Consider the following 23238-nt stretch of genomic DNA (forward strand, 5'->3'; position numbering starts at 1 on the left):
TATATGTATGTATCCTAATTTAACCAAATTTCGCTCGAGTCGAATCAGATTGAACCGACCCGAGCAAACATTAACCTGTGACCTGAACAACTCTAGAACCCTATTTTAGGACAACTTAAAGTATAATTAAAAAGAGTTCATCTAAATTATATAGAAAATTTGAAACAGACAACGTCATCATTCACAAGTCAGTAAACATCAAAGTAGCTGAACTTTTCATCCAAATTAAACCATTTATCGACTCGTAAGATAGAAACATGTCGGGTTGACATCAATAACTCGACGATAATACCACACCTATTGAGTCTAATGTTCCAAAGTTCATCTATGGTTAAAAAAAAAATGTGATTCAGACAAATTCAGAAAATCTGCACTCCGACAGATATATTCTCCCCTATTCAACCAGCTAGCTGCATAACTAACTAATCATCGGTTCCAAAGTAACGGTCGCCAAATTCACCCATACCTGGTACGACACGATACTCTTCGTTCAATCCATCGTCGATCTCGGAAGTGACAATTTTCAAGAACGGGTATCGTTTGCAAACACAGTGAATTCCCTCCGGGGCCTGAACTCCAACGGAGTGAATATATTGACATCAGTATTGATAGTTACTATGATCAACCAATTTGGATAGCATAAACTAACTCACAGATATCAAGTTGAGGAATATGATGTGTGATTCTGGAACTCCCTTCTGTATGAGTAGGTCAATTGCTTGATTAGCTGAGTTACCTGCAAAGATCACGAATACATACGTTTTAATAGGAAAAAGGGTCGGTTGTCTCGTGAGAATAATTGAGGTACAGCCAAGCTGGTCCGAGCACGCACGGACATCACAATAAATAAACAAAACGTACGTCCGAGTTGACAGTAATTCTATGGCCACCTAATTAGGCTAAACAAAACTTGGGAATCTATATACTAATGAAACTTGGATTTAAAGCCATGCTCTAATTGTCTACTCTAAAGGTTAACCTAATGTTGTATAACAGATTAATGATGAGTCAAATAGGAATTCAGACTAATAGCAATGACGATGATGAAATAGTTACCGGTAGCGAGAACAGGATCGAGGAGTAGGACATGTCGCTCCGATATATCATTCGGTAATTTCTCGTATATCAGCTGTTCAGTTTGAACAAAATATAAGAAAAACTCTACGATGTCGATATAAGAAAGCACAAGATCAAGCCCCAACAAACACAATTCAGGAAGAACATTTTAGTTTCACCTGCTTCCCGTTATCTCCCTCACGGTGAATCAGAATCTTCCCGATTTTTATCCCTTTGCAACATGCACGCAACGCGTTTTCCATGCTTTCACCACTGTATTAGATTGAGGACAACCATCAGAAATGAGAACTGTCTCCTCAATTCTTGGTCGACATATCTCATTTTTCCTCGAAGTCGGTCCAAAATTTTATCACAAACACACATGCAACCAGCAAGTTCATCTCAGACAAATTCTAGTTGCCATGATTCAGACAGCAAGTATGAAATATATTCACGTCAAACTAACCTTCGAACGATGGATACCCCACATAGTTTTTTGCAGAAATCAACCCCAGTGTATACAGATGCTGAGATCAAAAGCATGCAGTCATTCTTCATCAGTATCCATACACCAGGTAAGTGAGATCAGTTTAGATTACAGAAAAAAAACTCAGCAAGAGAAAAGAGTTTATATTGCACGGACAGATATCAGTAAGCACGAGGCTCGTTACTTCCGTAACTCACCTGTTGGAGTGACCACTTGTTTTTCAGTAAACGGCAAATGGCCAAGGCCATGCTCCACAACCTAAAAGTTAAAAGAAACAAAATCTATAAGAATGTTGAGATTGTTCAACTTTCCTGGCATAAATGAACTTGCAATTGATCTTTGTAGCAGAAAGTACCAGACGTATAAGGCGGTCTGAATAGAAAACAAAGTCGTGCTTTGAGATGTCCCGATCTCGAATTAATGTATGCATGCCTCTAATCTGTGACATTCAGTTACCTACGTGAGATTATGGAGAGGAGAGGAGTAAGAGCTCAAATGAGAAACACGAACAACTACGTATGCTTTAGCCTCGTGTCTGAAACAAACAACATAAAAAGAATACAGATTTTCTGGGAAACCCTTTTTCTTAATGAGAAAACAAGCTTTCAACCAGTAACAAGACGAAGGCAACAAGCTCATGTCTCAAGCAATAAAATCATATCTTTCTTAACATATCTTCAACTTTTTTTTCTCAAAAATAAGAATCTCGAGTCTAATACTGTACAACTCTATCTGTCTTCACAATCTCTTCCAGTTTCAGGCTGGTGAAGATTGGTTCTGGGAAGTAAAAAAGTGTTGAGAGAAAGTGGAAAACATAACGTATCAATTACGGCGAATTGCTATTTGAAAATGTTATACCTGAAATGTTGATTGAATGACAGTAACATTGGGGTATATTTTGCATAGGTCATGCTGGCCTAACTTTGTATGGATGTGTTGCACAATCAAATCAATTGCAACATGGTTATCACCTCCACGTGGTATGATCACATCAGCATACTTCTTTGATGGCAGAATGAAATCATCAAAAGCAGGTTTTACAAACTTCGCATACTGCACAAATAACAAGAATGGAAATATTTCACCAAGTAATAATGAATTCAAAATTGAATGTCAAAGGAATGGCAATCACATGCTGCATACTGAAGTGTTCGTGATCCCGCTATAAAAATCTAAGCATACAACAAGACTTGCTTGCCTCACATAAACAAAAGTTGCTAACTCTTCCACTATTCAACCCCCCCATAGTCACTGCTCTAGATGATAGGAGGCAACCCTGTGATCTTGCATAGGATATGGCGATGTAAATCATTGGAAGCAATATATCGCTCAAGTTGGTGAATTCCTCTACAGATTGGAGATTACATCAATATAGTTATCATAACAGCCAACTAATGAGCTTAGGGAACATTTCGAAATTCCCATAATCAGAAGGAAAGATTATTTTGATCACAGTAAGTTATGGAAAACTTGTGAAAATAATTCAATACACACACAGGCTTCAACTTTTTTAAATCAGAGATCTCATTAGGTGGGATCCAAATTCATGAAAGATGTTAGTTTACCTGTTCAAGAACGGAGTTTATGTCTCTGCCCCTTTCTACGGTATCACGTCTAATTCTACGAGCAAGCCTCACATCAGCATCTAAAACCAATGCAGTGCTAAATATTAGGAGAAGGTAGAGAACCTCTAGTACAAGTAATATGTAGAGTATTTTACATTCGTCTGATAAAAATTTAAAAACTAAAGATTAGCCTTAAGAGGGCCAGCTGTTTAATGTTTTTCTCCTTCCTTTCACAGAACTCAAATCTTCCACAGGATACAAGTAACTTTCAACAAAATATTCACATAAGTTCTGAGTTCAGCGCTCTTCACTCATCCTATTCATTCAGAGTACAGTGCAAGTTGTGATGTCCCACATTGGTTGGGGAGGAGAACAAAACACCCTTTATAAGAGTGTGGAAACCTTCCCCTAGGAGACGCGTTTTAAAGCCTTGAGGGGAAGCTTGAAAGGGAAAGCCCAAAGAGGACAATATCTGCTAGCGGTGGATCTGTACACAGGCTTTCCATAAATTTTCCACACTCAGGCAACCCATTTAACTAAAGGCTCATTGCAAGGGTCTAAAGTATTAGATAGGGAAAGTGAAATCACAATGAGTTAAAAAAAGAAAATAAAAAAAGACAATAGTAAAGAAAATAGTGGGAGCACAATGTTGAACCTGTGTCAACAAATATCTTCATATTCATGAGATTGCGGACTCTTTGGTCATGGAAAACCAGAATTCCTTCCACGATGATAACATCAGATGCATTTACCTGGAGAGAAGTGATCATTAAATTCTCCGAAAAACCGTTGCAACGAATAGATACCTCATCCAACCCCCTCAAAACAGAAAAAGCAAGTGATCATTTCGAAAGAGATATCAGCACCTGTCGAAAGCTATCTACACAGCGTTGATGAGTCTTAAAATCATAAATTGGGACATGGTAAGATTGCCCACTCTTTAGCTTCTCGACGCAATCCAAAAGCTGCTCGGTGTCAAAAGAATCTATGGATAATTCGATGAAATTAATCAAAGAGAGAGAAAGATAGTATATACTGTTTATATTGCACAATGACTACCTAAACCCAAGAGCTTAAGATGTTGGATTGGGGTAAACATAATTCCTTATTATCCATACTCGCATCTCTTAGGTTAAAACTAATCACATTGTTATCCCATAATTAAGAAATATGAACAAGTGATACAGCACTAGAACTCCATTCTTTCCATCTAAAAGTCAGCAAGGGAAAAACAAGTTGAATTCACTAATTTCATTACCAGGATGATCAAAGTTATACTCGTGCACGCGTTCTAGTTCCTCGGCTGTCAACCCGCGGTAAAACGAGTCCTATAGCAAAGCCATGAATTCAAGAAACGGAAGAAAATTCTAGAGCAAGATCCAGAAAAAAGGAAGCATGCCTGATTGACCAGCACAACCCTATGATCATGGAGTTGCTGTATAATCATATCACACACCGTCGTCTTCCCAGACGCAGTACCTCCAGAAACACCTATCATTAACAGTACCAACAGTGATAACAATTTCGATCCAAACGGAATGAGTTTTAACTTCTAATGCATGATCAAGAAAAATACCAAGCGCGAAGATGAGAACAAATCAAATAAAATAAAATAAAATCATTCACAAAAATCCAAATCCCCTAACAAAGCAATCAAGAACAGATAACAAGAATTACCGATGACGAAAGGCTGCTTAGGAGAGTTAGCATCGACCTGTGCAGAGGAAGCGGAGAGTGAAGAGCGGTGAGCGGGAGAAGAAGTTGAGGAAGAAGGTGGAGAGGAGATTAGCCCGTCGAGTCGGAGGCCGGAGAAATGAGGTCCGGAGGCGGCTTCCATGACGTAATCTATCGAAGTGGTTTCTTCCGGCATGGCTGCTGATCGGAGGACAAGTCGACGGAAGGATTACCGGTGGTCGGACGAAGTAATTGGCCGGGAAAAACAACGGCGAAACCCGGCGGATTTGGCACAACGATTACAGCTGCAGAGCAATTTGACGCTTCCGTTTCTGAAATTATGTGATTTTAAATAAATAAAAGACGAATTTTGAGTATGAATATACTGCTTTAATGCCTTTTTGCCTCAGCCATGCCGCCGGGCGGTCGAACAACCGAGATGAACCGGTTCTCCATTTTTCCATCTGAACCGGACTATTGGTTCCTCCAACCAGACCCGATTCATTAGGTTAAATGACAGGTTGTCTTTTAAATTTTTAATTCAAATTTCAAAAATCTAAATTAATAAATAAATATATATATATATATATATATATTTATTATATTTATTATATTTATTATATTTATTTATTTATTAATTTAGATTAAATATACATACATATATATATATATATATATATGTATATATGTATATATGTATATATTCTTGAATTTTAAATTTCTTTAATAATTTCGAAAAAAACGTTAAAATCGTTAATATTTTACTTAAAATTACCCTTTTAAAATTAAAAATGTTTCAAAAATACTTTTTTTATTTTTCTAAAAGTTTTATTATTTTCTTTTTTTAAAAAAAATCAAAATTATTATTATTATTTTTAATTTCAAAGAACGCTTTCTAAATTGACATTAATACCCTTAAACTTTTAGAATAGAAAAAATTAAAAACTTTAGAGATAATTATCTATTAGGGGTAAATAAGTAATTTCCACCAGATATTTTAAAACTTTTTTTTAAAAGATTAAAGTCGTTCATGCGTAAATAAATTAATAATATTTCTTTTATCACTAACAAAACAATCGTATTTTAAATATTTTTTTTAGATAAAATACAAAATTTATGAATATTTTTATTAATTGAATCAAGTGGATTAATTTAATAAAATATTTTAAAATAATAAAAGGTCTAAACCCTTGAACCATATAACAATTTAAATATAGAATATTGAATTATATTTAAGCTAAAAATTATTAAAATCGTACCATACGTGGAACAAAATATAAAATAACGGAACACAGAGGTTCAAGTGAACCCTTCTTACTACAATCACACGAATCTCGGTTCTCAACGTCATTTTTCCAACTTCAAACCAATACCATAAGTTGATCTTGTTTAGATCGAACTATGCTTAGTAATGAAAGCAGTGACATATTTGTAAACGTCGTCGTTGGCGTTGATGCCCATGATAAAATCGGCATGGGCGTAATTTTCGATGTATTGGACAGTAAGCTTGTCGACATCGTGAGATTTTAAGATTTCAAGGAGGTGACCCACGTCTCGAAGATCCGAGAGAGCATCCTGACCCCCGTAGCTTATGAAGATCGGAACGTCACGAGGAATTTTGGAGAGGTCATACAACGGCGGATTGATTCTTCCGTAGTGTCTCAAGTTGTAATCCATTCTTCCATAGTTGAACTTCGCCAATACTCCATATCGAACAACTGTTTATCGAATTAAAAAAACATTAATAAATAAATAACTGATGAATTCTTTTTAATGAGACGGTTCAATGCGTGAAACTTACTTTGAGATAAGTGAACCATGTTCTTAGTCGATGTCGACTGAGGTTCGTTCTTGAGAAAGAGCTCAACGGTCGATGAATTGAGACAACAGTTTTTGCCTACACAAAATAGTTCGAATTTTCTCGCTTAAAAAATATTTTAATTTAAAACAAAAAAAACCAAATCTTAAAAACGGTATTGATGTACCCGTGAAAGCAGATAATAAGTCATAGCAATCGACTCTCGGACGAAAACACAACGATTTTAGAAAGTTCCCCACTGCCGCCCTATCGTCAATCACACCATGTTAACACAAATTTATGATAAGCACTTGTTTCTAGAGATGTCGGTTTAATCAACGGAGCCCAACTTTACAGGCAACTGCTCCAAACATAAGAGACCGGGAATATCACGGACTAAATGTAATCTCCGTCCTCAACCACTCACCAATATCCGTCCCACTCGTGTGTATATTCCCCGAGAATAAAAGAAAAATTTTGCAATGAAATTGTAACAACCCAAGTCCTACCCGAGTAGATGATGTCTTTTTTGAGCTTTCCATTCTCGGTTTCCCAATCAAGCTTCCATACCTTTATAAAGAATGTCTCGTTTCCGTTCCCGTTCCCCTATGCAACTGAGGTAAGATCTCACTGTTGAGAGCGCTCGATCTCGAAAGGGATGGATTGTGAGATCACGCATCAGTTGGAAACGGAAACGAATCATTCTTTATAAGGGTGTGAAAATCTCTCTTTAGCATACGCGTTTTAAAAATCTCGAGGGAAAACTCGAAAGGAAAAGACCAAAAGGACCTGCTAACGGTCGACTCGAGAATAGGACTCGAGAATAGGGAATGGAATAAATTACCCTTTTGGATTGAACTCTTCAACACCCAAAGCTTTGGTAACAACCTACAAGAAGCATCAAACAAAAGATAACGGCGGTGAAGAAACGGAGGAGATTTTCACAATAAAACTCAAAGAGTCACCCACCTGAGGTAACAACGACCGGGCGGCCACGGCGCCGATAACGGTGGTCATGTGGCTGAGATAAGCAATGGGGCTCAAAAACGCCACCGACTGCAGCTGCTCCACCAGCTTCCCCTCCGCCAGTGAAGCAATTAGTATTAACGTTCCCTGACGATAAATTAACGGACGTTAAAAGGGGCGGCCGGAATGAAAAATGTAGTGAATCTTAAAGGATCAAAGAATTCACCAATGAATGGCCAATGTAGTGAATCTTGTGGCCGGTTTCTTGGGAGACGTGGTCGAAGACGGCGGGGAGGTCGTAGATGACGAGCTCGTCCCACGACCAGTCCCAGAAGGCCGGGGAGGATGGGTCGAGGGAGGTGTGGTGACGGCTGAAGCGAGTGCCTCGAGTGTTGGCAATCCATACGTCGTAGCCCTTATCGGCGAGGATCAAGGGTAGGTTCTGCTCCGGAGAATTCAACAACCATGTCATCCCGTCCTACGTAAAATCGGTCGTCATTGTTTAGGTAGAGAAGGAGAAAGGAATTATATTGCTATCACCGACCCGCATGTCGGTGGTGACGATTAAAAAAAGAGATTTTCAAAAGTAAAAATAATAACGAAACATACCACAAGAACACCGTGCTGTATGATGACGGGTTGCTTTTTTACTCCATTGTCACTCCCGTATCGACCTTCTGGAATCCTCTGTACACTTAAAATATAACCATCTTTCGTTTGCACCTATTATTTAGGTCAAAATTACGGTTAGGATTCTCGTCCAAGGATCGAGTTATTAATACCTTAACCAATCAAGTTATGTACGCTCGATCGTAAGATAATCGATACCCTATTAATTAAGCTATGCTTGTAAACATAGATTTCAATTTCGAACCCGTAAATTAGAACCCACGACTTGTGAAGCTTTCTATTTTCAAAAGTTCGACATAAAACATTGTTGAAAGTTTGTTTTGTCGGTTAAAACATATCGTCTCAATCAAGCTTTTAACGGGTTTTCCGTAGAGATTGTGTGAGAGCCCACGTCGGTTTGTAAAACATCGTTGAAATTTCGTTTTGTCAATTAAAACATATCGTCTCAATCAAGCTTTTAACGGGTTTTCCGTGGAGATTGTGTGAGAGCCCACGTCTGTTTGTAAAACATCATTGAAATTTCGTTTTGTCAGTTAAAACATATCGTCTCAATCAAGCTTTTAACGGGTTTTCCGTAGAGATTGTGTGAGAGCCCACGTCGGTTTGTAAAACATCGTTGAAATTTCGTTTTGTCAATTAAAACATATCGTCTCAATCAAGCTTTTAACGGGTTTTCCGTGGAGATTGTGTGAGAGCCCACGTCTGTTTGTAAAACATCATTGAAATTTCGTTTTGTCAGTTAAAACATATCGTCTCAATCAAGCTTTTAACGGGTTTTCCGTAGAGATTGTGTGAGAGCCCACGTCGGTTTGTAAAACATCGTTGAAATTTCGTTTTATCAGTTAAAACATATCGTCTCAATCAAGCTTTTAACGAGTTTTTCGTGGAGATTGTGCGAGATCCCACGTCGGTTAGAAAAATATGAAAGATAATATCTGCTAGCAGTGGACTTAGACTGTTACAGAATATAATAATACCTGAATTTCCTGACACTTATAACCATGAATGGTGACACCAGAAGAACAGATGCCGAGTTCCTCGGTCGGAACATCAACAACGCCGTGGCCTCCGCCGCAACAACCACCGAGAACCACCAACACCACCGTGGCCACCGCCGTAGAAAACCCCCTGAAATAGGTCATCTCCACCGCCACTACTTGTTCTATTATGTTCTTCACTCTCGCGTGTGTGTGTGTTGGGTTTTTATAGTGTGAAGCGAAAACAACAAAAATAGTGTGAAACCAAAAGGGAAGGTGTGAAAGCAAGGAAGATTTTGTCGTGGAGGAGTGGGCCCCACGTTGAGAACGTGGCAGCTTTTCAGGCGAAAATGGATAAATTTCGCCGGTTTAGATGGACAGCCTTTATTTGCATCATTTTTTGTCACTCTCCTAATCATTCGGCTGCCCATTCTCTGTGGATAAGGATGTTTATGTCATTATTGTCTTTCCCGATCAACTCAGATTACCCAACCGGAACCCTAAAAGTTAGATCCGGGTACTTTTTTTTCTTTCTCGATTTAGGTTGGATTGAATTTTTGAAGAACTGAGAATAGAATTACTGAGAGTATTTTTTGAAGAACTGAGAAAAGAATTACTGAGAGTATTTGCTAAAACCACCGCAACTAAATGTCCATTTCAAAATGAATAGATACGGGGTAAGAGAGTCGTTTTGAATGAGTTCGGGAATCTTTGTTTAAACGAGGGATGGGAGGAGTGGAGAGAGATTTCTCCTCATTAGATAAACGGGGCTGGAGACGGGAATTATGTCCCCTCGTTCCATCCTTGTCCAATTCCACACCCCACCTCGTCCCTGCTCTATATATATTATCATTACATTTTCATAAGGGGCCAGTCAGTCAAGCGGTTCGGGTTTTCGGTAGCTCCCCGTTTGTCTGCCCCCTCATAGTCTATTAGTGGGTAGGGTGATGAACTTATAAGGCGTCCGTGTAACGACCCAGATCCACCGCTAGCAGATATTGTCCTCTTTGGATTTTCCCTTTCGGGCTTCCCCTCAAGGCTTTAAAAAACGCGTCTGCTAGGGGAAGGTTTCCACAAAGGGTGTTTTGTTCTCCTCCCCAACCAATGTGGGACATCACAATCCACCCCCTTCGGGGCCAGCGTAACGGACTCTTTCCTTTCTCTATGTGGGACCCCCACCCAATCCACCCTCTCTATTGTCCTCTTTGAATTTTCCCTTTCGGGCTTCCCCTCAAGGCTTTAAAAAACGCGTCTGCTAGGGGAAGGTTTCCACAAAGGGTGTTTTGTTCTCCTCCCCAACCAATGTGGGACATCACAATCCACCCCCCTTCGGGGCCAGCGTAACGGACTCTTTCCTTTCTCTATGTGGGACCCCCACCCAATCCACCCTCCTTTCTCTATGTGGGACCCCCACCCAATCTACCCCACCCAATCCACCCTCTTTAGAGCCTAGCGTCCTTATTGGCACACCAGCTCGTGTCTACCCCTTTGGGAAACAGCCTCCTCGCTGGCACATAGTCCAGTGTCTGGCTCTGATATCATTTGTAACGACCCAGATCCACCGCTAGCAGATATTGTCCTCCCTTTCGGGTTTCTCCTCAAGGCTTTAAAACAGATATTGTCCTTTTGAGCTTTCCCTTTCGAACTTCCCCTCAAGGCTTTAAAACGAAGGTTTCCACAAATGGTGTTTTGTTCTCCTCCCAACCAATATGGGACATCACAACTAAGACATGTCCTCAACAACTTGGCGACTGTTCGATCTCCACTTTTGAGGACAGAAGTGCTTGGTACCAAAACAAAAAAAGTTGTTTGTGTCAACCTGGTCTAACATTTGGTTATGAGCTAGCTAGACAAAGAAAGACGGATTGAAGGTCAGTTAAAACAGGACCTTCGATCAACGACTATCTCCGTATCAGCTAATTAAAATACTTATTTTTTTTCTTTTATTAACAATCACAAAGGCTGTTTATTATAATTCCTCATACTAAGATACAAACTTAAGCAGAAGGAAGACCAACAAAAAGCCTATTACTTTCTTTCCCTTTCTTATGTATATATATATGTATATATATATATATACACACACACATATATATATATAACCATTGCCTTCAAGAACAGCAATATCTCAGAGCTTTACACATTTCTGAACAAATGTAAGCTCCATAAGTTTTGAAGACTCACAGCGCCAGAATCAGAGGGAATTTACAGCGTATGCCACGTTCCATCGAACCTTGCTTTATACAACTATGGCTGAACGCGCCTTCTTCCTCCGGTCGCCGAAGCTACGACATGGTCCCAAGCTAGGGAGGCAGCATTGTGCAGATCCAACTGGCCGTTCCTTCTCAGTCCAGACATCTCCATTAGAGGTACTCTCGCTGCTGCTGCATACAGAGTTTGTTCTCGACACATGAGACTTTTCGGGATTCGACTGCAACGCGAGTTCGTTTAGAGTTGGTTTGGCTTGTATGTCACTGTCTTTTCTGGAGCTGTCCCTGAATAGTTCAGCTAGCTTCTTCTTTCCTGTGGGTGATGGTTCGGAAACGGCGATCGGAGTTTGATTGGCGATGACATGAACTTGGTTGATTCGAGGAGTACCGGAGGAGAAGCTGGGGTGTACCGGAGTGTTTCCTCGTGAAGGGGTGAAGTCTGCAGCCATTGCAATCGAATAGTTTAGGAGAAGAGATCAAAATGCAACTAGCATAAAAAGAATTCTTTAAGCTCACAAAATTGAAAGTTCGGAAACCTATAAGATCATTTTTAATATGATAGGATCTATTAGACTAAACGAACGTTTTAAACGTCTACTTACCACCATTGACACTATAGAAATCATCTTCACAATCCGAATCCAACCAGCCTCGGGAATCGAAAAACGCTTCATCTTTGCTACCTATGAAAACAGCACAGTTCTATTGTCAACTTACTTCTTTCATAGAACAGCCAACATAGAAGAAATTACCCAAAACATATGGAATAAATTCAAGTACATAAAAGAAAGAATTCAATCATATGAACGCCATGGATTTGGCCTAGTGATCAATAAGGGTCGTATAAATTGTAAAGGGCTTAGAAAGAACGAGTTTAAGTCGGAGTGACCATCTACTTAGGATTTAATATCCTACGAGTTATCTTAGCAACCAAACATGTTAGGATAAGACGGTTGTCTTGTGAGAATAGTTGAGGCCCGAACATTCACGGATATTAAAAAAAAAAACGAGAAAGAGTTCTAGTAGTGTAACAGCCTAAGCCCACCGGTAGCAGATATTGTCCTGTTTCGGCTTTCCCTTTCGAGCTTTCTCTCAAGGTTTTAAAAACTCATCTGCTAGGGAGAGGTTTCCACATCCTTATGAAGAATGTTTCGTTCTCCTCTCCAATCGATGTGGGATCTCACAATCCACCCCTCTTCAGGGTCCAACGTCCTCGCTAGCACTCGTTTCTCTCTCTAATTGATGTGGGATCTCACAATCCACCCCCCTTCAGGGCCCAGCATCCTGCTCGGTATCTGGCTCTGATACCATTTGTAATGGCTCAAGCCCACCGCTAAAAGATATTGTCCTCACAACCTCTTAATAATCGTTAGGTGAGGATTCGAAAAACTGCGGGTCTTCTCACAACCACTAAATACAAGATTTGAAATATTTTTGAAGCGTTTTTCCTACATCCAACCATCCGAAATCGAACGTCACATTGTGACAGCTTCCTCCAATAATTTCTCGTATAAAAAGGCGAGAAAACTATAGTAACAAAGCTCTAAGAGACCTTTTTTTTCTTATAGCAGTTCAATAATCAACCACAATCCACTCAGAACAATACATAGAACTTCACAGGAAACAGAGCATCCAATGAACAAAGGAATAATTTCTTCATCTAAGAACACAGAACAATCCCAATTCCTTCTAATAAATTTGATCATCAAGCCACAAGAAACAGAAAGGAAATCTAGGATTTCTCTAATTTTAATGAACAATTATTAAAAACAATTCAAGGGAAAAAAAGTAAAATTCCTCTGTTCATCAATCTCTGAAGATTTAGATAATACAAAACAAATGGGACCTAGATCAACATCATCAATCCAATTAAACAATATGTCCAAAAGGCAATGATTCCATAAGATATTCAATTAGAAAAAGAAAGAACCAAACACTTTAGATCGCACATGACTTCGCTTCAGAAGATCAGTAGGCGAAATGGTCCTAAACACTAATTTCAAAGCATCAAAGTTCATCAATCAACACAAAACTAACAAAGAAAAAGAACAAAACAAACGGAATTACAGTTGAAGGAAGTCAAGAAGAAGAAAAAGAAGTAATACCTAATTGAGAAGGAGACCTCTGAGATTTGACAAAAACACCGCCTACACCGCCAGCACCGCCGCTGATCAGGGCGTTGTTATCCTTGATCGGCGACGGCGGAATTACCATTTCATTCGTTTTAGACCCAATTGAGAGCCTGAATTTCAGAGCGGAATCGGAATTTCTATGGATTGAAACACAGGAACCCATTGATGAATTTGGTTGTTTGATTCTTAACCTAATGCCACTGTGATCATCCGGGACTGAAAATGGGGTTTTAGGAGAGAGAAAGAGAGGGAAATGAAGCAGAGAGATTGAAAAAGTTGTAGTAATGGAAAGAGAGGGATTGAAAACCAAAATTAATAATAATATATCTCAAAAATATATTTAATTTTTTTAAATTTACAATAATTTCCATATATATTAAAAATATCCTTAAATTATTAATACTTTATTTTTAAAAACAATTCCACCAATATTTTTAAATATTTTTTTTAAAAAAATATTAAATAATATTCTTAGTTTCAAAATTACCAATTAACTTTCAAAATCAATATTTTTTTAAATAATAAAAAAATTATTTAAATTAATATCCTTAAATTTTTATAAATAAAAAAATTGAATATTTTTTATTTTTTTAATTACGAGTATTAATGAAAATTTAAACTTTTGAGGGTATTTTTGTAATAAATATTAATCACGGATCGTCCCAAACTAACGTTAAAAGTGTTTTTTTAGTGTAAGGATATTACCGAGACATATAAAAAATTATGGGCATTTTTCAGACAGAATAAAATGTTGATAAATATATTATTTGGTCGTGAAACCGAGGAATCAAGCTTTTATTAAAGTAGTGTCTAACATAGTTTAAGTGGATAGGTTTCTAAACGTTCCTTGTTATCTTTAATAGACTCTTGAATTTTGATAACCGATCTCAATTTTAGTTACCTATTAAAAAAAACGTGTCTTTGTTTTCTCCCGACGTTTATTAACTAAATTCCGAACATAAAAATAAATTTTTAAAACACAATTTTCTTATACTTTTAACGCTTTCAAAACTTAAAATTTTAAAACGCTCTTACAGACTAGACCCAGATAAAGAAATTCATAGAGTTTTATAACCTTAATTTCTAAATTATTAACAACCATCGCTCGGCTTTCAATTTTGTGTTTAGTCCGATATATATATATATATATATTTATTTATTTATTTATTGAAAAGGTATATTTTTTAGAATAATTAAATTGATTTGAAACATTATTAATTAAAATATTTTAAATTTGATTCTTAAAAAATTAAAGTAATTAATTTTTAAATTTGAAAAAGAAAAATACAAAATTAATATTCTTTAAAGTGATTTGACATGCCTAAAATAAGTTTAGAATATCTTTTAATATATATATATATATATATAATTTATTTATTATTTGGATAAAAATTAATTTATACTTTTAAATAAGTAATAATTACATCAATTTAAATTATGAATTTTTTTCATTTAAAAACTGTCAATTAATTAAATAATAAATATTTAATTAATATAAGCAAAAAAAAAAAAAAAAAGGATTTTCAAAAAACATTTATTATAGAATTGAAAATTAAAATATTCCAAATTTTAACCTAATATGCATATTTATTATATGATTCAACAATATTTATGGGATTTAATTGAATATGAAATAATGATAAATATTATTCTATTAAATTTTAATTTCTATAATTAGTTAATTAATTAATTAATTAGTTAATTAATTAAGTCATAGTTGTGGGGCCCATGTGTTGAGGCTTTTATGGTCAAAATGACCTAAAAGTTAGGTTGAAGCAAAGTTAGAACTTTATTGGAGTCCTAAATTACTACTAATTTAGTACCCAATTTAATAAATTAAAATTAGGTTAAATTATAAATTTATTTTTTAATTATTAAAATAATTATTTTATTTTTTATTTTGACGTTTTTAAAAACTAAGTTTATAAATACTATTTTGTTATTTATTTCTTTTATATATGCTTTAAAAATCGAGAGTTTCGTGTGTTGGATAACCCCTTTAATTAAGGAGAGTTTCGTGCTGCTCGTCACTCGCTAAGGTTAAAGACAGTGTCTAGCCGTCATTATAGGATTTGTAGTCATCTCTTCAAAATTGACTCTTTAACCAATGGTTCACCGTCTACTAGGGAGAAGTTTCCACACCCTTAGAAAGAGTGCAACCGATGTAGGATCTCACAATCCATTCCCCTTTTGGGGCCCAACGTTCTCGCTGGCACTCGTTCTCATGTCCAATTGATGTGGGATCTCAGAATCCACCCCCCTTTCAGGGCTCAACGTCCTCGTTAGCACACCGCCCGGTGTCTGACTCTGATACTATTTGTAACAGCTCAAACTCATTGCTAGTAGATATTGTTCTCTTTAGGGTTTTCCCTTAACGGTTGTAAAACGTGTCTATTAGGAAAATATTTCCACACCCTTATAAAGAATGTTACGTTCTTCTCTCGAACCGATGTGGGATCTCACGCATAGAGAGCAAATTCGACTCGTGAACGATTGCAAGTGAAGATCGATACTTTTGCTCCAATACTATTGCAAGAAACATTTTCCTAATAGACACGTTTTACAAACATGAAGGAAAAGCCCAACATGAAAACCCCAAAGAGAATAACATCTGTTAACAGTGGCCTTGAACTGTTACAACCTTAAACCCTTCGTTCGAGTCTCGCAACCTCGTCGTTGTTTGATGGCTCACAGTCTGCCCTCGTTTGATACAAACTAAGATCTCTCAAAGTTCTCTGTCCCTAATAGATATATATCTGGTTTCCTCCCCAAACCGAAACCTTCACCATCGTTTCCCATGGTCAAAACCCGCAAAAAACAAGATCGACCAATTTTTTTTATTTGGAAAAACTAAACACATTAGTTTGATGATCTGTTTGGTACAACATCGAGAAAAAAACGAACCAATATCACCCTAGTTATTATCGTGACTACAAACCGACTTCTAAGGGCTTCTTTGTCTTTTTCAATATCGTTAAGTAGATAAAAATTTAATAGATTTATTACGAGAAAAGGAGTGATAGTACCTCGTTAGCAACTTGGTCTCAATAGCAATCTAAAATAAATTAATAATTAATAAATATGGTATTTTTAAATATTAAATTAAAATTTTATTTTATTTTTTAAATACACTTTAAAATTATTATTATACATTTAATTCTTAATTTATTAATAAAATTGGAAAAATAAAATTTTAATTTATTATATATATGTATGTATGTATATGTATGTCGGCAAGCTTTAGTGGAAAATATCTTTCATTATTATTTTAATAAAATATTTTTTTTATAAGAAAAAATAAATAAAATTCAATCAACTTTATATCATTGACTCTTAACAATATATATATAATTCATAAGCTGTCACATTTGTTTATTTAATCTCAATATCTATTTTGGATGTGAAAAGTCCTAAATAACCCTAACATAAATCTAATCGACACATTATATATTTTTTAAGGTCGGAGGTTAAATCTTCATATAATGCTCGGGTAAAAAAAAGATCATGTGTAACAGCTCAAGCCCATCGCTAGCAGATATTGTCTGTTTTGGCCCGTTACAGTTAGTTTTAAAACGTTACTAGTGATAAGTTTTCGTACCCTTGTAAGAAATGTTTTGTTCTTCTTTCCAACCGATGTGAGATTTCACAATCCACCCCCTTTAGGAGCCTAGTGTTCTCGTTGGCACAATACTCGGTGTCTAGCTTTGATACCATTTGTAGTAGCCCAAGCCCATCGCTAGCGGATATTGTCCGTTTTGGCCCGTTACAGATAGTTTTAAAACGTTACTAGTGATAAATTTTCACACCCTTGTAAGAAATGTTTTGTTCCCATTTCTAACCGATGTGAGATTCCACAATCCACCCCCCTTAGGAGCCTAATGTTCTCGTTGGTACACTGCTCGGTGTCTGGCTCTGATACTATTTATAACCGTCCAAGCCCATCGTTAACTTATTTCATTAGGCCCACTATACTCATGGGCCGCAAACATATGGGCTTTTCCGTGAATAAATTGGGCTTTGGCCCACTAAAACACATAGTAAATGAATCTAAGTTATAAATATTACAATATTTAGTTAATAGAAAATAATTAAAAATTAAATATTTAATCAATTTGAGCATAGTTCAACTAATTATAGACCATACGTCTTGAACAAGTATGACCGTGACATCTATAGTTCAATCCATTCCAACATCTAATTTTAACTTTAATGAATTAAATATTTGAATCATATCATCCCATCATAACCTTAAATTCATCAAAACTCAGAACACCATCACCGTCAAGGTCAAACTTGGCAATCATGGCCATACAATCCTCCAAACTTACGAACTCTCCTAATTTCTTCAACGTCCTCCTCAAGCTCACCGCCGTAATCAATCCCGACCCCTCCATTTCATACATTTTAAAAGCTTCTCTAAGCTCTTTCACCTTCTCCTCCTCCCCTCTGTCGTCGACGAACCTCTCAAACTCCTCCACGTCGAGTCCACCATCTCCATCCATGTCGAATGCGACCACCACCTCCTCTGCCTCCACCACCGAGACCTCCGCCCCTGATACCGCTGCTATACACTCCCGTACCTCGGGCGGAGAAATCTTCCCATCTCCATCCATATCGAAATGATCGAACACTCTCTTGTAGCACGATAACTTATCCATCTCCGAAGGAGTGTGTTGTGAGCTTACTTGTTGACCAAGAAATTAAATTTAATAAAAATTGGATCAACTCGGCAAGCAAGTGGCATTCACGACTTAAATATAATAATAATAATAATAATTTGTTTTTTTGGGCGTGCTGACTAGGGGTGTATATTCAACCTGACAATCCGCACCAACCCAACCCGAACGATAAGGGTTGGGACGGATTGGATTAGCATTTCGGGTAGGGTTGGGTTCATTTTTTTGAATCCGAACTAAATCGGTTCGGTTTCGAATTCGTGGATAAAACCTTCGAGTTGACCGGAGCCAAATAAAAATATATAAATTATATTAATAATTTTTCAATATTAATATACATTTTTATTATTATTTTGTACAATTTCTTTTATAGTATTTTTATTTTTGTTATATACAATATTTTTAAATTAATATTTTTATTGTTTATTTAATTTGATGATTTATCTTTATATTTTTCTTACTTTAATCCATAATCGAGAAATGTTGGTATTTAGCTATCTTTAGTTTTATAACGATGTTGAACTATGTTAATATGTTAATGCTCGTTGTTTTTACTAATTTTTTTTATGTGAATAATTATAGATGGATTTGTGTTTGTTTGTGAACTTTTAATATATTTTATGTTATCCCAATAATTATAAGGCGTGGATTAATAAAATTTTTAAAAAAATTGACAACTCGACGACCCAACCCAAAAATAGAGGGTTGAGTTGGGTTGGGTTTGGTTACGGATCCAACCAACCCGAACTTTTGGGTTGGGTAAAAAAAAATCTCTCAACCCAACCCAACCCAAAAATAGTAGGCCTTACATGTTTAAGAAAATGTCTTAGAACAATACAAAAGAACGTGTAACCCCTAGTAGACGCGTTTTTAAACCGTGAGACTGATGACAATACATAACGGGTCAAAGTAGACAATATTTACTAGTCGTAAATTTGCGTTGTTACAAATGGTATTAGAGCTAAACATTGGGTGGACAGGGTTCTATGGTCAGTCCGCGACCCCTGGATACCAAAGGCGTCCTTGGGGTGATATCGTAGTTCCTACGGGGTGGAGACGATGGGGTCGGTCCATGAATTTCCCTTCCTTTTGCCGCATTTCGCTCAAAGGGTTGAAGGGAGATAGTGCATCAAGCTGTTCGCAAGGGCTAACTTTATCCTCTTCTCCCGGGATCCCAGATGAGGGAACCCTAAGAGCCAACGAGGACGTTGGGCCCTCGAGGGGAGTGAATTGTGAAATTTCACACTGATTGGAGAGGAGAGCGAAATATTCTTTATAAAAATGTGGAGACGTCTCCCTAATGGACACATTTTAAAACCGTGATACTGACGAAGATAGGTAACTGACAATATTCAGATGAAAATTCATCAGAAAGGAAAATTAATTTTATCACAAAACTAAAATAATACAATTATATTTATAGAATGTGGCATGTAGTTTGACACGTGGCACCATGAAATGGTGGATTCAATTTTCAAGCATGACACGTGGCACATAGCCTTCCAAGAGAATCCTAAAACACGGGAGGAAAGAGAATGGCAATTCTGTAAATAAAAGAGATTTCAATGGCATTTAAATACAACTTCATGTCTTAAACCTCATTTTCGTTTCTTCGGAACCATTGAATTTCTTTGTTCTTTTCTTCTTCTCTTTTTCCCTTTTTTTCGTCTTAAACCCCAAAGCTCCGCCGCCGCCATGTCTGTTCTCAGCCACCTCTGCACGGTGGCGCGGTCTCTGCGCCACTGCCACAAGTCTCCGATCGCGAGAAGAGCGTATGGATCTGCGGCGGCGGTGGATTACGATTACTATGAGGACGACGAGGAATTCGAGAGAGTAAGTGGCGATCGGAGCCAAGGCAGGGCGATGGTGGACTCTCGAGGGTGGGTGCCGAGAAGAGGAGTGCAGTGGGTGGTTTTGGGAGACCCTGGCGCGAAGAAACATGTTTATGCTGAGAGGCTTTCGAAGCTTCTCGAGGTTCCTCATATTTCCATGGGGAGCCTTGTTCGTCAGGAGCTTAATCCTCGGTCTTCTATCTACCAGCAGGTTCTTGTTCTTATATCTGATTTCACTCTGTGTAATGCATAACTTGAAATTGATGTATGATTTTATATGAAATGGCTCGAGCTCTTGTATTATGCGTTTGGAATGGAATTTAGTAGGTGCAATTTTATGGTGGAATGCATTTAGTTTCTGAATTTTAGAACTCAAGGATATAGAGGTATAACTTATAGAATAGTTTCTGAATTTGTAAACCTTTCCACTTGGATGTTTGAAACGTGATTTTAGTTAATTTTTGTTGCTAAATCATATGAAATTTCCTTGATCTATGATGTATCTAGCTTCAATTCTGTTCTTATTGTTTGGAAATTAAATGTAATCTTCAATCTTTTGACCTGTTACAAAAAGACCTCCTAGTAGTAATCTTTTGATCTATTAAAAGGAAAGTTGTCAATACAATTGTGAATAGCTTCGTACGGTGGAGGCATTTAATTTTGTCTTGAATAAATTATCATATGATATGTTTATAGGACAAGAATGGTCTAATTTAGCACGACATGAGAAACAAATATTAGAAGGGAATAGATGGATAAATAAAAGAAAGTGACACAATTTAAGCATTGAATTTGATTCATTGTGTGTGCCATTTTATTTTGTTTGTTTGACTGTAGCCAGCAATAGACAATGTCGAATTATAATGAAGAACAGGCTTGAACAAGCATGAATTTTTTGAAATCATGGGGATCCTTGTTGGTTTGTATGATGAGATAGTCTCATTTAACATGTTCCCTCTCCTCCATTTCAGATTGCCAGTTCAATTAATGAAGGAAAGCCTGTTTTGGAAGAAATCATCTTCAGATTGTTGTCAAAGAGGCTAGAAGAAGGCTATTGCAATGGTGAATCAGGCTTCATTCTTGAAGGAATTCCAAGAACAAGGAATCAAGCTGTAAGTCTCACTTCCTTGGGATGCATATGGCTTTTCTTCTTCATTTCCAATGAAGCTTTAATCTCTAATCTTCTTGGTGATTCTTTACTGACATTGTTACTAGAGAATACTAATACCAATGGTGCTAAATTTTTCGTTTTCCAATGGGTGGTTCGTCTTTGCAGGAGATTCTCGACCAAATTGCAGATATTGATTTGGTCATTAATTTCAAAACCACTGAAGAGCCTTTGATTAGAAAGAATCTAGGTTCTGGGAACTTCTCTGGCTTACATGGATATAGCACCATATGCAGCTCTGGGAGTAATCAAAATCTTCAGCCACAGGACAAAGAGCCAAAATGCCTTTCTGCTACCACAGAATATTCCTGGAAAGAAAAAACCTCTATGGAGCAGGTAACAACATTTAACTCTTAAGTAGGCGTTCCAATATTTGAATTTCGATAATAACGTCAGTGTTTATAAGGCTCAAGGCAATATAAAGTCATAGTTTTAAGCTTCCAAGTGGTAAATTGAACCATGTAAAACTAGTTAAAATACCATTGTAGTCACATACTTAAAAGACTGACTTTTCTATTTTCGTTCTTATATACTTTCGAATGCGTAAATTTAGTCTTCATACTTGTGAATATACTGAAATTTGGGCCTTGGTCATCCTTGCTGCCTGCTTATGGTTAACTTTTTCAGAAACAAATCAGTATCTATGAGTCTTCCCTTTTATAAATTTAGGAAACATATGCACATTGTTTCTTTCTACGTATGGAAATTATAATAGCTAGTTTGCCAATTTCAAACTACCAATGAGGACTAATCTCAAGTTTTAAGATTTATAGGATTTATAGGAAGTAGAAAAACTAGAAGTTTGAACGAGCGAGACTGACTAAAGTTCTATGAGTCCTAAAGTATAAGGACCAAAATGATATTTTAACAAAACTAGCTTTGAAGTAGGCGAAGTTATACCAAAATGATATTTTAACAAAACTAGCTTTGAAGTAGGCGAAGTCTTCACGTAGATTAGTAAAGGCGAAGCATAAAAGCCTTCGATAGCCCGTTTTGATGTATTTCTATAACGATCTAACAAGGAATACAATACAATTCTGATCATATCTGTTTTGGGACTTTCAGAGGAAACCATTGGAAGATTACTACCGAAGACAGAGGAAACTTGTTGATTTTCAAGTAACAGGAGGACCTGGAGAAACATGGCAAGGGTTATTGGAAGCATTACATCTACAGCATATTAATGCTGTTGGTTCTACACAAAAGCTAACCACTTGATGTGGCTCTTTTTTTTTTTTTTTACCATTCCGGCGTAGTAGTAAATATGAATGTGAGAGTGAATTGACATGACTTCATGCAGGAGTTTTCCTCCGGCAAATATATCAAGTGTTGAAGTTTAGTTCAGTTAATATTTTTATTTATTTTTAACCTTTGTTTTAACCATTTTTGTTTGCTGGATGCAATGTAAAGCAAACCAGATTGTGAGATTGTGAGTTTTTGTAATGTGTAGAAGTGAGAAATAAGAGAGATATATAACCATGTTCTCTCTAAATTATCATAGTATATAAAAGCGGCATTTTTCGTGATTTTTTATGGTTTAGCATGGTCCAACTTTAACGGGTTGAATAAGATTATATGACCGATCCATTTATTCTTTCAAATTACTATCTGGTTCTCGTTATCTGGGAATGTGCCCTATGAATACGCATGTAAATAGGTTCACTATCGGTCTACTACTAGGTTAAGTAAAGGCCGAGAGTGGATTCTAGATTATATCAGTCGGATAGGCTGAGTGATTTAGTAATGTCTCTACCAGTCTTGCTGAAGGAACTCCAAATCGAGTAATTAGTTTACAAGACACTTTTAATTTAAGGGTCTTGTTTTCTCAAATTCACCTTATGACTTTGATAAAAGGCTTTGACCTATTCCATGAGTAGACATTTTTCTTGATCTAAATTTTTCCACCATGGATTTCTAAGATTTCAACTTTAACCGGTTGAATAGGATTAAATGATCAGTCCATGGATCAGTCCACTATCTGATTCTTGTTGCAGGAGATCTAGGAACGTGCCCTATGAATACCTATATAAATAGGGTCACTATTTGCCCTACTAGGTTAAGTAAAGG

At 36.8% G+C, this 23238-nt stretch overlaps 5 protein-coding genes across 5 annotated transcripts; 1 reads left to right on the forward strand and 4 right to left on the reverse strand.

Moving 5' to 3' along the window:
* Window positions 1-192: 192 nt before the first annotated feature.
* On the reverse strand, window positions 193-5134 carry LOC111793249 (uridine kinase-like protein 1, chloroplastic). The gene is made up of 14 exons (XM_023675042.1): window positions 4786-5134; window positions 4508-4599; window positions 4367-4436; window positions 3975-4093; window positions 3764-3860; window positions 3109-3188; window positions 2402-2596; window positions 1899-1982; window positions 1741-1801; window positions 1523-1583; window positions 1236-1329; window positions 1057-1129; window positions 654-736; window positions 193-569 (listed from the first exon to the last, which is right to left on the reverse strand). The coding sequence occupies exons 1-14, from the start codon at window positions 4976-4978 to the stop codon at window positions 423-425; spliced, it is 1449 nt and encodes a 482-aa protein (XP_023530810.1). The 5' UTR covers window positions 4979-5134; the 3' UTR covers window positions 193-422.
* A 925-nt stretch (window positions 5135-6059) lies between these two features.
* Window positions 6060-9333, reverse strand: LOC111793250 (triacylglycerol lipase 2-like). The gene is made up of 8 exons (XM_023675043.1): window positions 9154-9333; window positions 8156-8269; window positions 7773-8024; window positions 7550-7693; window positions 7425-7468; window positions 6768-6847; window positions 6584-6679; window positions 6060-6500 (listed from the first exon to the last, which is right to left on the reverse strand). The coding sequence occupies exons 1-8, from the start codon at window positions 9316-9318 to the stop codon at window positions 6172-6174; spliced, it is 1224 nt and encodes a 407-aa protein (XP_023530811.1). The 5' UTR covers window positions 9319-9333; the 3' UTR covers window positions 6060-6171.
* A 1739-nt stretch (window positions 9334-11072) lies between these two features.
* Window positions 11073-13790, reverse strand: LOC111793251 (uncharacterized protein At3g27210-like). Its single transcript, XM_023675044.1, has 3 exons — window positions 13469-13790; window positions 11966-12046; window positions 11073-11802 (listed from the first exon to the last, which is right to left on the reverse strand). The coding sequence occupies exons 1-3, from the start codon at window positions 13656-13658 to the stop codon at window positions 11393-11395; spliced, it is 681 nt and encodes a 226-aa protein (XP_023530812.1). The 5' UTR covers window positions 13659-13790; the 3' UTR covers window positions 11073-11392.
* Window positions 13791-17727: 3937 nt separating this feature from the next.
* LOC111792841 (putative calcium-binding protein CML19) lies at window positions 17728-18153 on the reverse strand. Its single transcript, XM_023674441.1, has one exon. The coding sequence runs from the start codon at window positions 18151-18153 to the stop codon at window positions 17728-17730; it is 426 nt and encodes a 141-aa protein (XP_023530209.1).
* A 1629-nt stretch (window positions 18154-19782) lies between these two features.
* LOC111793052 (probable adenylate kinase 7, mitochondrial) lies at window positions 19783-22699 on the forward strand. Its single transcript, XM_023674747.1, has 4 exons — window positions 19783-20214; window positions 20975-21115; window positions 21280-21507; window positions 22237-22699. The coding sequence occupies exons 1-4, from the start codon at window positions 19867-19869 to the stop codon at window positions 22387-22389; spliced, it is 870 nt and encodes a 289-aa protein (XP_023530515.1). The 5' UTR covers window positions 19783-19866; the 3' UTR covers window positions 22390-22699.
* Window positions 22700-23238: the final 539 nt, after the last annotated feature.

Source organism: Cucurbita pepo, chromosome LG04 (assembly GCF_002806865.2).
Source record: "Cucurbita pepo subsp. pepo cultivar mu-cu-16 chromosome LG04, ASM280686v2, whole genome shotgun sequence".
Classification (NCBI taxonomy): Eukaryota; Viridiplantae; Streptophyta; class Magnoliopsida; order Cucurbitales; family Cucurbitaceae; genus Cucurbita; species Cucurbita pepo.